Source organism: Stomoxys calcitrans, chromosome 5 (genome assembly GCF_963082655.1).
Source record: "Stomoxys calcitrans chromosome 5, idStoCalc2.1, whole genome shotgun sequence".
NCBI lineage: Eukaryota > Metazoa > Arthropoda > Insecta > Diptera > Muscidae > Stomoxys > Stomoxys calcitrans.
In genome coordinates this window covers 150,988,292-151,005,364 of record NC_081556.1, presented here as the reverse complement: position 1 = coordinate 151,005,364, position 17,073 = coordinate 150,988,292, and the positions used below count along the sequence as shown (strand labels likewise).

At 34.1% G+C, this 17,073-nt stretch overlaps 2 protein-coding genes across 12 annotated transcripts in view; both read right to left on the bottom strand.

Moving 5' to 3' along the window:
• Positions 1-17,073, bottom strand: part of LOC106081450 (uncharacterized) — a 207,009-nt gene that overhangs the window by 77,536 nt on the left and 112,400 nt on the right. The window lies entirely within an intron of this gene.
• On the bottom strand, positions 8,282-14,772 carry LOC106081452 (uncharacterized). The gene has a single exon (XM_059369472.1). It carries the CDS (start codon positions 14,060-14,062, stop codon positions 13,595-13,597), a length of 468 nt encoding a protein of 155 aa, XP_059225455.1. The 5' UTR covers positions 14,063-14,772; the 3' UTR covers positions 8,282-13,594.

Here is a 17,073-nt window from a genome sequence, read left to right as displayed (position 1 = left end):
CCATTTCAGGTGTTGCAGTTTTTTGGAGTACCATCTCGCGGTTTGTCAACGTTGCCAGTATCATTATAACGCATTATGGTGCGATACACAAACAATTTGTTCACCTTGAGGTTTTAGAGTTCGCCAACAATAGCCGATTGTTATTTTTCAGCCAAACTTAACACAATCACACTATTACGATTGAACTCCTATACGAATAACTTTATTTTTAAATAAACTTTGAAGTAAATGCCTTTGATGGCTTGTAAACTACTGTAAATTAATGAGCTGACTATAAAAAAATACCATGTAGCTGTCATTTCTAGTTTGAGGGATATACCAGTGTGAACTTGCACTATCTCCTACACTTCCTCTCACTGGGGAAAGATTGGCCTCCGAATGAACTCACTTGATGATTGACTCCCTTCCAACTGAAATATGTGCCTATAGGACGAAGTCTAATATTAATCTATCGTCAGTTTAGACTCTAGGAGCCGATGTGTTGCCAGCTGAGCTTTGTTAGAATGTAACTTCTACACTCCATACGATTTTAAATCTTACTTTTCGAGTTTCCATTTATTATACCAATTATCCTGCTTAAAATTTTTACTTACCGTTTCTATAAAATTTTAATAAAAAAGTAAATATTTTTTTATAATTTTTCTTTTTAAATTTTAATCGTAATTGGTTGCTTTACTTTTTCGCTTAAACATATTTCGTTTGATTTTCTTAAGAACTAAAAGTTTTTATTTTGTTTTACAAAAAATATCACAAATAAAGACACTTTTTTTTTAGATACAAACTGCTTAAATTTATAATAAACAATTGATATCTTAATTGCATTATTCGAGGACTTTAACCTTAAATTTAAAGCGGACAGAGTTCGTGAGTATGGAAATTGGTGGAGTGAGTGAGTACATAAACCTAAAATTAAACTTAGAACTAAACTTAAAGTTAGACTTGACGATCAGTCAGTTAGTCAACAGTCGTTTAAATTAAGAAATTTCATGGATATACATGCATTTGCATATGAGAACGGCGAATCTTTCTTTGAAGCTCTGAGTGTGTGTGTGTGTGTGAATGTGGGGAATTTGCGTGTGTCGCTTGATTAGCATATGGTGGAATACAAACCACAAAAAGCAATTAACAAACACTTAATAACTTTATTTGTAATTAATCATTCTGTTGAAAGTGCTAATTACGGTAAATTCTTTGATATATGTGTGTATGTATGTGGCCATATTAAAATAGTTCATTGATGATTTCGTTGTTATGGAACAAATTAAGACCAATGCCAGAAATTTGTAAACCCTTACAATAATCTTAACAACAATTATCGATAACACCATAAGAGAACCGTTATTAACTTATGACATTTGTGGGTAATTTGTATTTTGCAAGTCGCAATAATGACATACTGACATTTTTTTCATTTCAATAGTTCATTATAACCATTTTTAGTTTATTTTAGTTAAATCGGTCAATTATTGCTTTTCCTTTCATTAGGTGTGTTGTGAAAGATATGTTTTATATGCATTGACACAAGCTTTGAATATTAAATGTACAATTAAATCGATTACAGTAAAGCATTACACAAAAATATTTACCAAACACAATAAAAAATAACAGTTAGTGGCCATTCTTATGTTTTTGTTTGGGTTATTGATCGATGACAAAAGGTAAAGACAATGACACAAGTGATGACAATGATAAAAAGCTAAGACAAATGATTTGATATTCATAAGCAAGCAAAGATAATGGTTTTATTTAAAACACGAAATTTGGTCAGGCTAAAATAATATCTTTGAGAAGAAAAACAGCAGTACATAAACAACATCATCTTTTTATTCCGTTGGGAATATCGATAAGACTTAAATCGATTATGAATCAAGTTTTGATTAGAAGAACATTAGTAATTGAGAAATTTTCGCTAAAAGCGAGTGGCTGATTAAAAGTTTAGAGGTTTTGAGAAATTTGAAGAAAAAATATTGATCATACAAATAACCTTATGTTTAAATAACATACGGTTCAGAAAAATCTTCTATCGATTAGAAAAAAAAAACAAAATATTGATTTTATATGTTAAGACAATCCACTTAAGATTTAATGGGGACTTTACATGGCACATCATGATGCGTTGCCATCGTAATAGTATTGGTTAAAATAGAGGTGTATGAGTCGCATGTACAGATGACCATCAGTCATGGTTGAAAAATTAAAATCATTTGATTTTTTCGATAATTGGCCTTTATCGATTACAGATATTTAAAAACACGTTATGTAATAAATGAAGTTATAAATAAGAGATGAAATGTATGAAAAATCAAATAAATTGAAAAAAAAGAAAAAATTAAGGTACCGTTTTTTTTTAGCAAAAGCTGTAATTGATATGTACTCACGATAAGTATGATCATGAGTGCCGAATAAACTGCCTATAAAAGCAAATGAATTAAATAATCTAACAAAGACTCAAAAACCTATCGACTACACAGAAAAAAGGTTTGAAAAAAAAGACAAATAGTTTTTTGAAAAAATTCAATTGACGCAGAGTTACTCAGATTTGATATCCACATCATGCATTAACAGCCGATAACAGGAGATTTACACCACATTACTATAAAATGCAAGTTATCGGCTGCTAACTTATGGAAATCGATAGCAATCTAGTGCAAAATAGGAAATCAAAGCATTTGGTTTTGTTTTCGGTAGATGGATGTATGCATTATTTACATCACGAAATAAAGTACAATTAGGTAAGCAAATGTTCAAGATATGCTGTGTTTCATTTTAGTCCTATACAGTGGAAGTCAGATGTTTTGTTCAGTACATTGTTAATCCGGATAACTCGCGATAACGGTTGACTAAAAATTGCTCACTAAAGAATCTAACGGTTAAGATCTTTCTTTTGAACAGAAAACAACTATTGATTGAAAGGAAATTAAAATCAAATAAATGTGCATTTTTACTCAGTTTATTTCTTTAAATTTTGTTAATTGGCAATTAGGTGTGACATCGATAACTTTACAAAAATAGTTGAAATTTTCATGTAGTATGGTGCCATGGTTTGGTGGACAACATTTCAAAAATTCAACAACTATCCAAAACTTATTCGGATCGAAAGAAAGTAGCATAACTTACTGAATTGCTAAAATGATACTTCTTTTCTTTCTGCTTATTCCATCATGGAGGCATACTGTTGCCTTCATAATATAAAAAATATAGGCGTGAACAAACAAACTGCAAAGTTCCCAAATCTTTAATGCTACATATACTGTTGTGGGCTGGTGCACGGCACTTCAAAAATTCAACTTCTGTTCAATTCTTATCTGGATCGAAAGGGTGACTTTATGTGTGTCACAGCTGCATCAAGGATTAAACCATCTGATCCACTGAATCAAATGTTACTTATGTGGCTATGGAGGCCAACGTAGCGCAGAGGTTAGCAGGTCCGCCTATGATGCTGAACGCTAAGGATTCCAGTATTATCCCATGCATAGAAGCTATGTAAAAACTTTTCCGCAAAGAGGTGTTGCACTGCGGCAAGCCGTTCGAAGTCGGCTGTAAAAAGGAGGTCCTTTATCATTAAGCTAAAACTTGAATCGGACAGCACTAATTAATACGAGTACGAGTATATGAAAAGTTTGCCCTGTTTCTTAATGTTGGTATAGAACTAGACTAGGAATAGACATATCCAGAAGGTTATGTGCCGTACGAATTCGGCTTTGGAAAGGAGGACCTTTATCATTGAGCTAAAACTTGAATCCGACAGCGCTCATTATAGAATATGAAAAATTTTCAATGTTGCTATAGAAATAGGACTGGAATTATCGGGATGTGTTACTGGTATGTGTTGATACACAAAGATAAACATATTGCAGATTCCAAAGTTTTTTTTTAGTTAATCGTGGCGCAGAGGTTAGCAAGTCCGCCTATGACGCTGACGCCTGGGTTCGAAATCTGGCGAGACCATTAGAATAAACATTTTTCATCGGTGGGTTTCCCTTCATAATATTGGCCACATTTGTGAGATACTATGCCATGTAAAAACTTCTCTCCACTGCGGCACGCGGTTCGGACTCGGCTTCTTAAAGAAAGCCCCTTATAATTGAGCTTAAACTTGAATCGAACTGCACTCATTGATATGTGAGAAATTTGCCCCTGTTCCTTAATGGAATATTCATGGAGAAAATTTTTGAAGTTGCAAAAAAATGTTCTGAAATAACTACTATAACTGTGCCTGATTACTGTAATGTGTATTAAAAGTGTAAAGTATATCTTCAATTAAAGAAGTTGTGTATTGGCCAAGATGTAATGCTGTATCTGTTGAATGTCAAGAACCGGAACGTAATTGAGCCAGAACTACTCTGGTTTGCCGGGGGAGGTCAATTTCTTCAGGTGCAATGGGAGGCGGTCGTTCCCCAAGGACTATATACACCCGGTAGCCATTTACCGCATCTGCTACTCTGTCTGCATGAATGTTGTCTAGACCTGCTTGATATGCCACTTAATCTAGGGATCAGATCATGTAGATCTACCTACCAATCCCATGGCAGCCGGTTGTAAGCATCAGATTGACCCGATGGAACTCATCATCGGCAAGGGCTGCCGCCTCAGTCTACGTGTTCAGAAGGGTGAAACAGGTGTGAGTACATCACAACTCTAGATGGAAGTTTAATGCATGCTATCAAATATTTCAATTCTATTAACCTTAACCTAATACAAAGATCGCCATTGAACCAAAATTAATATAACATCACGCAGTTGCTTATTGAAATGCATGCCATATATTTAACACCTTGTGAAGTTTACATACATATGTATTTTTTAACACTGTCTAAATGATACGCATTTAATTAGGCAAACCTAAAAACTAATCAAGGCTCAATAATGGGTTTGGCAAATTTTATGATCAGTCTATCCAAAAACATATTTAAAAAAATTGTTTCGCCTAATAGGCATAACCAAATCAATTGTTTGGGGTAATTAAATTAAATCAGTTTTTGAAGCCAGGTATTTATGTAAGGTATGAAAATTGATTTAATTAAATTATATAAGGCTTTTAAAATAATTCCTTATTATAAAAGTACGTGACCTCTTTTTTTATGAAAACCCGTATTTGGAAAAATGACATGCAAATCATAATTAAACAATTGTGTCGTGTGGTGGCAACATGGTATTTTAACATTTGAAAATATTTCAAAATATTGGGTGTGTTTTATTTCTTAACATCAAAATTTAATTTAGGAGTGGCGCCCCAGCCCCAAAACTTCTTAAAATAGGTTTATTTGACGATATGGAACTTAAATGAAAGGTATTTGGGAGTTGATTACGAATATGGTGAGAAAGTAGGAATAGGCTTCATAATTTATTGATAACGGAAGGGGGCGGACCCTCCACCTTTACCCCAAAAACACCACCCAAAATGAAAAGTGGACCGATAAGGCAATATGGGTATCAAATGAAAAGTATGCGTGAGTACATAACGAATCTGGCATACAAATTCATGTGAAGTATAGGGGGTTACCCCAACTCCACAAAAACGACTAAAATGGGCACATTACCATATAGACTGAAAAACGGCTGAACCGTATTTCTCGAAATTTTCGCTTTATTTTGGAGCTTTTTCATTGTGCAATATCTCATCAAACAAACTCCAACTCCCTTTTATGGCCTTTGCATTCATTTTATTCCTTTATCAACATGGCGAGTTCCGCCTGCCGACGTCAACATGACATAGTTCACGATGGTGCCGATGAGATAAAGGAACCCAATTATCGAAACGCATCCACCAGTGGGGTGACATGTGTCCTGCCTTGTCTGAGAAACTGGCAAATTTCTTTTCTTCGAAGACTCATTTAACAATCTCTCCTTTGGGTGTTTCATTCGCTTGGTCATTAAGTTCGACTTGAAAAACAATGAAACAAATTATTTTTATTTTTAATGACAACTCCTTTTTTTAATTCTACAGGTATTATTCCATATTATCGTATTACATCATTTGGAGGTTTAACAACACTTAGAACAATATTTAGTATGGGAAATACAAGAGGATTTGAAGTTTTATAACTCTTGTTATGGATTTAAATAGGAAATCAACTATGACGTCCGTCTTTCCATTATTAGACATAAACATTTTCAAGGTGCATAGGTTAGGTTATTCGTTTTAGGCGAGTTAAAAAAAAAATTGGGTTTCAACATTTTATGTTCCCGCAAAACTTTAGATTAAGTAACAATTAAATCGTCATTGAACGATCGAATGTGACAGGCTTACTAATAGTTTTAATTTAAAATATTGTGTCAATTCACCTGTTCTATTCTTGTTCGAGGTTTTCATAGTACTTTAGAGTTTAAGAAGGAAATAAAGTTTGCAAATTTCTTAGTAATTCGAAAGACTCACTTTGAATGCCTTTATCATAATTGAGGTTTAATTGGATTTATTTGATGTTAACACATGATTGTGATCTCAAATGTTGTTGCTAGTTTCAAAGCCATTAAAGTCTAGCTGCTAGTAAAAGAAAATCACGTTTCGCTTTCATTAAAAGTAGTAAATTTTATTTTCTGTCAGCAGGTAATACGTGATTGTTGTTAGTAAACACTCATCAAACGATTTTGAAAATGTGATAACACTAAACTTTGAATAAGATGCAATTAATCGTTTAATATTTGCTGGTACTAATTACACATTAGTTAATTATGCACCGAAAGAAATGGAGGGAGTTTTATTATTTATGCAAGTTCAAGGAAAGGAATTGTAGGTTCACAAATCAATTGCAAAAAGAGGCAGTGGTTGTGATTGAACCTAGCTTTCCTTAAAATAAATGTCAGAAACTATCAACTATATCAGTATTTTAGTGAAGGATGATAATTCTTTCGAATTTTTGTATTCAGTGTCAAAAAAGAGGTAACATTATTATGAAATTTGTCATAAACATCACTTCGTCTTCGTTGTTCTGTTCTTCTCCCCATAGTTCACTATATGCGTTCATTTTGATTGATTCATAAACTCATACTATAGACAAATCACATTTGATGTCCACGCGTTAGCACCACACCACTTCACGCATTCCGTGATCGCTCGGATCTCCTCCTGCAGGACTTTATTATAGTCAGGCAGTCTAAAACAGGTCTCAGTCCAAGGGTTCTCAATGTAGACCTTCAGGCCCACTCTGTCCTCTAGCTTTGATCCATCCGCGCTACAAAAGATACTTTCAATCAACTGTGCGCGAGATATGCTCATACATATTCACATGTTTTCCCCTGAACATTCCATTAAGGAACAGGGGTTACTTTTCTCATATCAATGTACGAAAAATTCTCGTTGGGCTGAGCTCAACGATTTCTTCCACAGTTTCAATTAGAAGCTTTGCTTTCTTGATAGTGACGTAAATGCGTGGGCTGAAAGATGAAGAAAATAATTTTAATTGGAATGAAATTATTTATTCCAACTAAAATAATTTCAGTTAAATCAAAGGACAAAAGCTGGTTGAACCACATGTGCAGGAATGCCCTCAGATCAAAAGAGGAAGCATTGAGTAATTGGCGTTTAAATAAAAATGCCAGTAATGAATTGTTGTGCAAACAGACAAGAACTTCGTATGCCAGAGTACTTTCATCAATATTTCGAGGTCGCAGATCAATATTTCGAGGTGTTACAAACGGAATGACTAGATTAGTATATCTCCATCCAATGGTGGTTGGTATTATTAATTGATCCAATAATTTTTTGATTGAATATGACTTTTTTTCAATTACAGTAACGATTGCAATTTTTGCCATTTTCAATTAAAAAATTGATTCAATTAATTTTTTAATTGCATATGAAAATGTTTTCAATCACAATCGTGATTGAAGATTTGTTATTTTCAATTAAGTGAATAATTGATTCTATCTTGATTCTATCGATTATCAAAAAATGTTCCAATATGATGCTTAAGTAAATTCAATCAAAGGCTATTTTGTCCCCTACAATATAAAGGGAAGGAGATTTCAAAGACCCATACATCCCACATATCTATAGAATTCATGTTCATGTTCCAGGAGGTAAGCATCTGTAAATTAAATATAGAATGTAAATCGAATTTTCACAAAATTTTATTTGATCAATCAGCAAATTAATTGAAAATTTCAAGTATTTATTTAATTGCATAAATTGAAAATTTCAAAACTTTTTTTCATTACAATTTAATTTTTTTAATTGAACTTTTTTTAAATTACTTTTTCAAAAAACGGTGATTGACAATATAATTTTCGTGATTAAAGCAGTTTCATCAAAACAATCAAAACAATAATTGGATTAATTAATTTTGTGATTGAAACCATTTTATATTTTATTCTCTTTTAATTTTCATCGTAAACAAAGCCCAACGTTTTTAACTAAAGAAGTTTACTTCACGACAATTTTCTTTTATGTGAAAATAATTACTTTTTTGCTTCAGACATTAAATCTTTTAAGAATTTTATGATTATAATAGGGCCGGAAATGGATGTAAAAAATTTTATTATCCTATTTGAGTTACTATGTAGCTCAAATAGAGCGCTAGTTTTCAATTTATTGGATTTTTATTAAAAGAGCATGATTTGCATATGGAAAATATTTTGCTTTTGTAAGGAAATCCCATAGATTTCTAGCTAAAACTGGTAACCCCATACTTTGTAAAGAAAATGTCCAATTACTTTTGCTTTTTAATGTCAACTGTCTTGCCATGCAATTTGAGGATATAATTTTTTTTTTTTAATGACAGATTAGATTATCTTTTGTAAGTTTCAATTTCTTACTCTTTCTTGTTAAACTCGAACCATCCGTTCAGCTAATAAAATCCTAAATTCTTACCCTCATCCTAACTCAGCGTTTTGATTTTATTTCTCAATTTTTGCAACTATAAATCAAGGAACTGGAGAAACAAAGCGCAGAAAATTGTTCCTGACTCTTGACTCACAGGGTGTTTCTTTCTAACTTCAGAGGTTACGATCCAACTCAATATAATCAGATGACCTCATTTTTTAAACCTGTTTTGTTGCCATTGTCATTTACTCTCAAAACGACTTAACTTTGTTTTACGGAAATTTTCTATATCTTTTAAACATATTGAAAAAGAAAGGCTTCAAACAGAAAATCCTCAACGAACAAAATACATCGCTAGCACAAGAACTCAGAAAAGAATATAATCTCATAAGCAAGAAAATAAGAAAGCAAATAAAGAGCCAAAAGAAATGCTACATCGAAAAACTTGGAAATGAAACGCAAACAGCTGCCAACAAAGGAAATATCAGAGACCTATACAAAATCCTACGACAACTCAGCAATAAAAATGCATCAAGCACCAACATGGAACAGGATGCCTTATAACAGCGAAATACGACCAAATAAAGTTTTGGAGAAATCATTTCGAGAAAACTGTGAACATATTTCATAACCCTCAGACGCAGTTTTAAATATCAACGATACATCTAACGAACGGCTACATTTCAACTAAAAATCCATTCCACGAAGAAATCAAATCTTCCATTGATACCTTCAAGAAAGTTAAAGCAGTCGGAATCGAAGGTACACCGGTAGAATGTATAAAGGTTTGCCGTGACATTATGGCAGACAAGTTATACCCTCTGTTTAAGCATATTTGGGATGACGCAGCTATTCCACAAGACTGGAAGCAGTCAATTATAGCAAAACTTCCTTAAAGGGTAGTAGAGCAAAATGTGGTAATTGGAGGGGGATATCGCTACTACCAACAGTTTTGCAAATATTCAACAAGGTTCTATTATATCGGATACCTGACCCACTAGCAAAAACGCTACGTAGGAACCAGGCCGGTTTCAGATTGGGCAGATCAAGAAAGGATGAGATATGCACAATTAGAATCATTATAGAGCAATCAATCGAATATAATACTAGTCTCTATTTGGCATCCGTAGATTATGAAAAGGCATTCGACGCCTTTAATAGAACATAAATATGGAATGTACTTTTAGCGAAAGGAATTCCACAAATAATTGTGTCGATAATCAAGAATAGCTACGACAGCGAACCCTTTGCTACTACGAGTGGAGTGTGCCAAGGATGCACCATCTCCCTATTAATATTTATTGTGATTCTTGATACCGTGTTCGAAAAGCTTGACGATGCGCCATCTGGATTACGTTGGAGTATGTTCAACAAACTAGGGGATCTGGAGTATGACGAGGATTTTAACATTCACTTATTCGGAAATGCAGGCCAAACTAAATAAGCTATCCGCAGAATCACTTAAAGTTGATCTAAAGATAAATAAGAGCAATATAAAAAAACGATGAGGATTAACGCAAATAACGAGCAGCCGTTTAAAATCCATAATGATGAGGTTGACAAATTGAATCGCTTCGAATACCTCGACAGCATCCTAGCAACAAATTGTGGTAGGGCAGAAGATGTAGAAAACCGTATTAAAAAGGCGCAGAAAGCGTTTGCATATGTATGTGTTAAATCGATATTACTATACGGATCTGAAACTTGGCTTATCACCAGCACTATAACCCATAAACTACAAGTGTTCCCAAACCGATGCCCTCGAAGAATATTGGAAATATGGTGACTTCGAACCATATCAAACGAAATCATTATGGCATATAACTAACCAACAAGCAATTCGCGGTGACATTATCAAACGAAAGTATGGATGGTATGGATCAAATATTCCATCGACGATTTAAGATATTTAGCAAATGACAGAGAGAAATGGAAAGTCTTTTTAAATAGACTAAATTTGTAATATGTTAATATATATAAACATGCCATAATAATAATATTCTGTCCTAAGGTAGTGGTGTAGGATAGAAATTCCTACATACGAATTTAAAATAAAATCAATTCTGTATTTTTTGAAGCGTAAAATTATGTACACAAATGCTGATGTCAATATTTACGATGTTGCAAAATATCACTATAACTCAAACTATCTACACTGAAAAAAAAAAATTAAAGATGCTGTCTTTAAATTAATTTCCTATTTACTTACGGACAAGACCATCCGTTCCAAATATTGATCGTTGATTGATTCCTAGTTTACTTCATAGATGACTGTCCACTTATTACTTTTTGAAAAATGCAATTTTTAAATTATGGACTTTAACCTAAAAAAATTTAAAGATGCTCCTATTTCTAAGGGTAACATTTTTTTTTTCAGTGCAAATTAAGACTTGAAGCGTTATTATCTGGCATGCGTTGGTGGCGTTGTGATCAGTGTTGCCGTTTTTGGTAGGTTCCTACCAAAATTGGTAGGTTTTTATTCTCTGGGTAGTTTGGTAGGCTGGCCTCAATTTTTGGTATGTTTCTCCAACATATAAATACAAAGTTAATTATTGAAAAAATTGCCGAGCATAACTCAGAATTAATTAACTTCTTATAGATTCTGCATAGAAAAACATGACTCTGGGAAAAAACCAACTATCGAATTGGTATGTGAAACTTTAATAGTAGAGAGATAGAGAGAGAGTGACAGAGAAAAAAAACCGCAAGCAAAGCAGAAACGAACGGGACAAGCAGCGCGAGTCGAGCAAAGAAAATAAAAACACCACCACACCGAAGCTGTGCAGCAAAGCACATGTGCCGGCTGGTTAAATGGCTGTTTTTCTTGCTTATAGACATATTGTTGTTGTTGTTATATGATGGCTTGCAAATAGTGCCTTTCAACAACAAATTTGTACTTTAGGTTGTTGAAATTCAAAATAAATTGTTGCAGTAAAATTAACAAATTTCGTCGTCGCTTTTTCGACAAAAGTTGTTGTTTTTCAAAATCATTTTTATCTATGAGTGTATTCTTTAAGAAAACAGAATAAAACTATGGGTTTTGAGGGGCTAAATACTGGCTCACCACTCACTGCTTTAAAATTTAGAAAAAAGTGCGTTGGTATTGACAGTAATTTATACAAATGTTAAGGGATCTCTTCCAAATTTCGTAAGTTTTGGGTAAGAAATGCAGCTTTTGTGCGTCCAAAATTCACTTGTTTAATGACTTTAATCGGAAAATAGGGCAGTATTGCAGCTCCATACAAATATGTTCAGATCTGGTCATACTCAGATATTGATGGGTGTATGCAATTACGGTAACGGCGAAGGGTAGAAAAGGCGTATTTCTGAAAACATACCCTTAAATAAGGAGATCGGTTTATCAAAGCTCAGCACTATTGTTCATTGAAATCGAGTCAAATGTACGACTATATATATACGACTCTTATGAACTCAAGATTTCTTATCGGAAGATCGGTATAAATGGTGCTATATTAAGCTATAGCCCATTTTTGGACTTTAGGCAAAAGAGTGATTTCATCAAACGACAATCTAAAATTTATGCTTTCTATGTATGCAAATGTATAATTTGATGTGTTGCAAATGGAATAGAAAAATAGCCAATAAATATTTCAGGGAATAACGTGGGAAAAAAGAATTTTTTCAGAAAATTTCCTCTTTTTTAAGTAGCATTTTCCACTGACTGTGGTTGTGTGTTAAATCAGCAGTTACAACTTCAACATTTAAAAATAAATTCATATGAGAAAATCCCCCATAACCATTCCCCTAAATAATGCCTTAATCAATATAGGAAACATATGTTAGTTGATATTTTTGGGACATGACATTATTTACATAAATACTAGTTTCTGGCATAATCTCGTTTGTAAATATACATAGCTATTTTGAGAAATGTCAATAAAACTTCCAGTTAGCAAATCCAAATAAACAACAATTTTGCAAAACAAAATGCTAACAAGATGAGCCAAGCCAAATTAGGGCTTACAACATACAAAACCCAATATATGCGTTAATGGGGTGGGGAAATTTATAAGATAGTCAAAATCAAACCTTACAAATTCAGGCCATGAAATCATCAATGACAGTTAAATTTTTCCATTAAAACTATTTTTTTTTTTTGTAATTTATTCAAATGCATTCTCTTCAAAGACTTTGGTGTTCAAAAATTCATCGAATCAATTCATGGTTTTCTTTTTTTTGTGATATCATAAATCTTTTTTGTGTTAATTTCTTTGGTTACAAAAAATCAAATTCATGGAAATTTTTTGAAGTTATACTTTATGGGGATTTGTTTGAGAGGGCTTGGCATTTTTTTCTTTGACTTTCTTTTTTTCTTTCAATTCTTGGAGACATTTCAATCTTAATCCACTTCTTTCTAAATTTTAGAACGTCATCATATTTAAAAACAAATGAACATCACATTTCTCTGAATGTAACTGGTTTTGATGGATTTATGAAAAAGTGAATGTAAAACGGGATGTTTGACATTTCCAATTTGGAACTCAAATGTGGCCACTATTTTTTGCTATTGGCAATTTGTTTTTACGGGGACATATGTTTTAGAGTTGCCATAAATGGGCTACATTTTTTTTTTTTGGCAACCCACCCCGTCTTCATGCACAACACTCATTGCTCAAATTAGCACACAACACACACACACACTCAGCACACAACCAAGACGTATTGGTCTTACTCACTCGTAACGTATAGGTTTCATCCACGAATTATGATTAACTATGACTAACATATCTACATATATAAATTAAAATACATATATACAAAAACAACAAAATACCATTCCAGCTAGGATACTTAGTTCTGAGTACTTCTTGCTTAATTGAAGAAGCGAAAAACTCCGGTTCCTGAATTATGACCAGGATAGAAATTCCTGCTGGGAGTTATGCTGTAATCATCATCATCTTCATCGACTTCAGTCAAATGTCGATATTGTTGTTGTAGACTGTTGGAATATTGCTGCAGCTGCTGATGTCCTTCACTTGAAGAGGTCGTTTGGTTTTGCATTTGACGTTGCTGCTCTCTTTGACGTTGATAGACCATGCGATCATAGTCATTGCTCAAATGCTCATAATAGATATTCTCATCTTCGTATTCATCGGAGCCCGTGTAATCGGCAGCATGTTCGATGAAATGATTGGATCTGGTAAACAAAGAGTTGGTCATCTTCCAAAGTACCACCTCCATGGTGCACACCATCACCAATAGGGCAATGAGCAGAGCAGGTGTATGATCCCATAATTCGAGTTTATCCCAACCACCGATTAAAGAAGGCGTAATAATCATTTTGGAGCGAACGGTTTAAAACAATGCAACGCGTTACCGTTAGTTAGTTGGTGGTGTTAAAGTAGTAGTTAAAGACTTGTGTGTATGTGTAATACAAACTGCACAATTTGTTTTTCAATTTCTTTTTTTATGAAATATTTGATTTTTTAAAACATTTTCATTTATTGCAATTAGGAAAAAATGTTGAACACTTTTATTTATATTTTTTTTTCTTTTTATGGTGATTTTTTTATTATTTGTTTCGTTAATTATTTTTTTTTTCAATTCATTTGTTTTTTTTTTATTTTTGTTTGTTTTTGCTTCACTCTTCTATGGCTCTCGCTTAGTGGGATACACGACACAGACTTAACAACACAACTTTCTCGCCCGACTGTTACTTTTGTATTGAAATGTGTATTGAAAAGTGCCCGTCATAGCTCGGCTTGCGGTTATTGCTGGTCGCTGTTAATGTTGTTGAAGCTTCATATTGTTGTTATTTAACGATCACACTCTCTAGTGTTGAGTTGAATGATTGAGTGAGCGAGTTGAAGCATGCATGTTAACCGGTTTTTGTTTTGGTTAAGTGAATTTCACCACGTTTGAGAAGTTGCTGTTCGTTGTCAACATAATAAATGTGCATGATTGGAAAACCTTTTAGAACAAAATGTTCTAGGGGAAAAAATTATGAAGAAAACAAATGAATAAACAAATGTTAAGTTTGGCCAGGTCTAGCTTTGCTTATCCTAAATCACAGATATCCTCTTAAACCCATCAAGGTCCAAGCGCCAAAAGATTTAAGTGACAAAATGATGAGGAGCTTTTGCACAAAATTGAAATTTTTCTTGTCCCACAATTTTATACAAATATTGCAAACCTTTAGCGTTTCGTATTATCTGTCTGGCCCACTAACTTGGTGTCACTGAACATTCGTTTTTCCTTAAGAAAATCAGCTGGTTTTGACATTAGAGCGAAAGAAAACCACTCATTTTCAGTCACACAAAGTTAATCGGACAGGCTATAAATTAAGTATTTCTATTGTTGTCCAACTAAGATCTAGAGCTGGTCCTATCGAAAAGGTTACCCGACAATTGCAGTGTCTATCAAGCGGAGATCCTTGGAACTAAGGAATTAAGGAAGTGGTGGAATAGCTATGATATAATATCAAAACGACGATTTGCATAAATATCTTCTCAGACAGCCATTAAATCCCTGGAGAACGTATTTCTGAACACACAAACCGCCATCGACTGTCGCAGATCTCTCAACAAGATGGCTGAACAGTTCAAAATTCACCTGTTCTGTGTGGCGGGCCATAGAGATATCCCAGGGAATTGTAAAGCGGACGAGCTTGCGAGACTAGGAACTACCCCACACATTTCAGAGATACTGGAATCTGTGGGTATGCCTCCAGCGACATGTATAGTGATGGGTTTCTACCGTGTAAACACGCAAGACTTTAAATCTGGAGATCGGTCTTTATAGCGGCTATATATAACTAAAATTCGATTTTCTGAGATCAGAAGGTCAGGTTTATATACAAAGAAAACGAAATCATTGGGAGAACACAAAACCATTGAAAAAACACAAGTAAATTAACAAAAAAAAACCAAAAACAAGTAAAAGCGTGTCAAGTTCGGGTCGAAACTTGGGAACCCATCTTCATGGGTAAAATTTTATTCTACATACCAAACTTCTGTCAAACCAACAAAAATGTAAGCTTCTAGAACCGAACAATGACGATCGATAGACCGTTTTACATGGGAGCTGTATCAGGTTATAGCCTGATTTGAACCGTAGTTGACACAGTTGTTGGAAGTCATTACAGAATACTATGTACAAAATTTCAGCCAAATCGGACCAAACTTGCGGCTCCAGTGGCTCAAGAAGCCAAATCGGGAGATCGGTTTATATGGGATCTATATTAGGTTCTCCACCGATTTGGATCGTACTCGGCTCAGTTGTTGTAAATCATAATAAACCACGATTTGCGAAAATCGGCCAAAAATTGTGGCTTCCAATATATCCAAAATTTCAGCTAAATAGGACAAAAATTGCTTCTTCCAGGGGCTCAAGAAGTCAAATCGGGAGATCGGTTTATATGGGAGGTATATCAGGTTATAGACCGATTGGGACCGTACTTCGCGCAGTTATTGGAAGTCATACAAGAATACCACGTGCAAAATTTAAGCCAAATAGGACAAAAATTGCGACTTGTAAGGACTCAAGAAGTCAAATCGGAAGATCGGTTAATATGGGAGCTATATTAGGTTATAGACCGATTGGGACAGTACTTAGCACAGTTGTTTGAAGTTATAACAGAACACTACATGCTGAATTTCAGCCAAATCGGGGAAAATTTTTGACTTTAAGGGTCTCAAGAAGTCATATCGGAAAATCGGTTTGTATGGGAGCTATATAAGGTTATAGACCGATTTGAACCGTAGTTGACACAGCTGTTGAAAGCCATAAAAGAACACAACGTGCACAATTTGATCTGAATCTGACAAAAATTGCGGCTTCCAGGGGCTCAAGAAGTCAAATCGGGAGATCAGTTTACATGGGAGCTATATCCAAATCTGATCCCATTTCCAATCTCCAATGACCTACATCGATATTTAGTATCTGTACCTAATTTCAAGCGGCTAGCTTTACGCGTTCGACCTCAATCGTGATTTCGACAGACGGACGGACATGGCTATATCGGATCAGAACGTCGAGAGGCTCAAGAATATATATTTCGAGGTGTTACAAACGGCATGACTAGATTAGTATACCTCATCCTATGGTGGTGGGTATAAAAATAATCCCCTTACAATTCATCCCCTCCTGCGACTTAATTTTGAGATTCCATACCATTTTTCCCCAAATGTATGCACAGTCGATAACGGTTTCCACATCACTAACAGCGTTATTATCCCAATACTATCACTAACTTCACGTTTAAGCGTCTCTTTTGGAATCCAGTTTTGCTTTCAAGCATCGTCTACTATAAATTCACTACTGCTTGTCAATGTTTTCAAAACGTTTACACA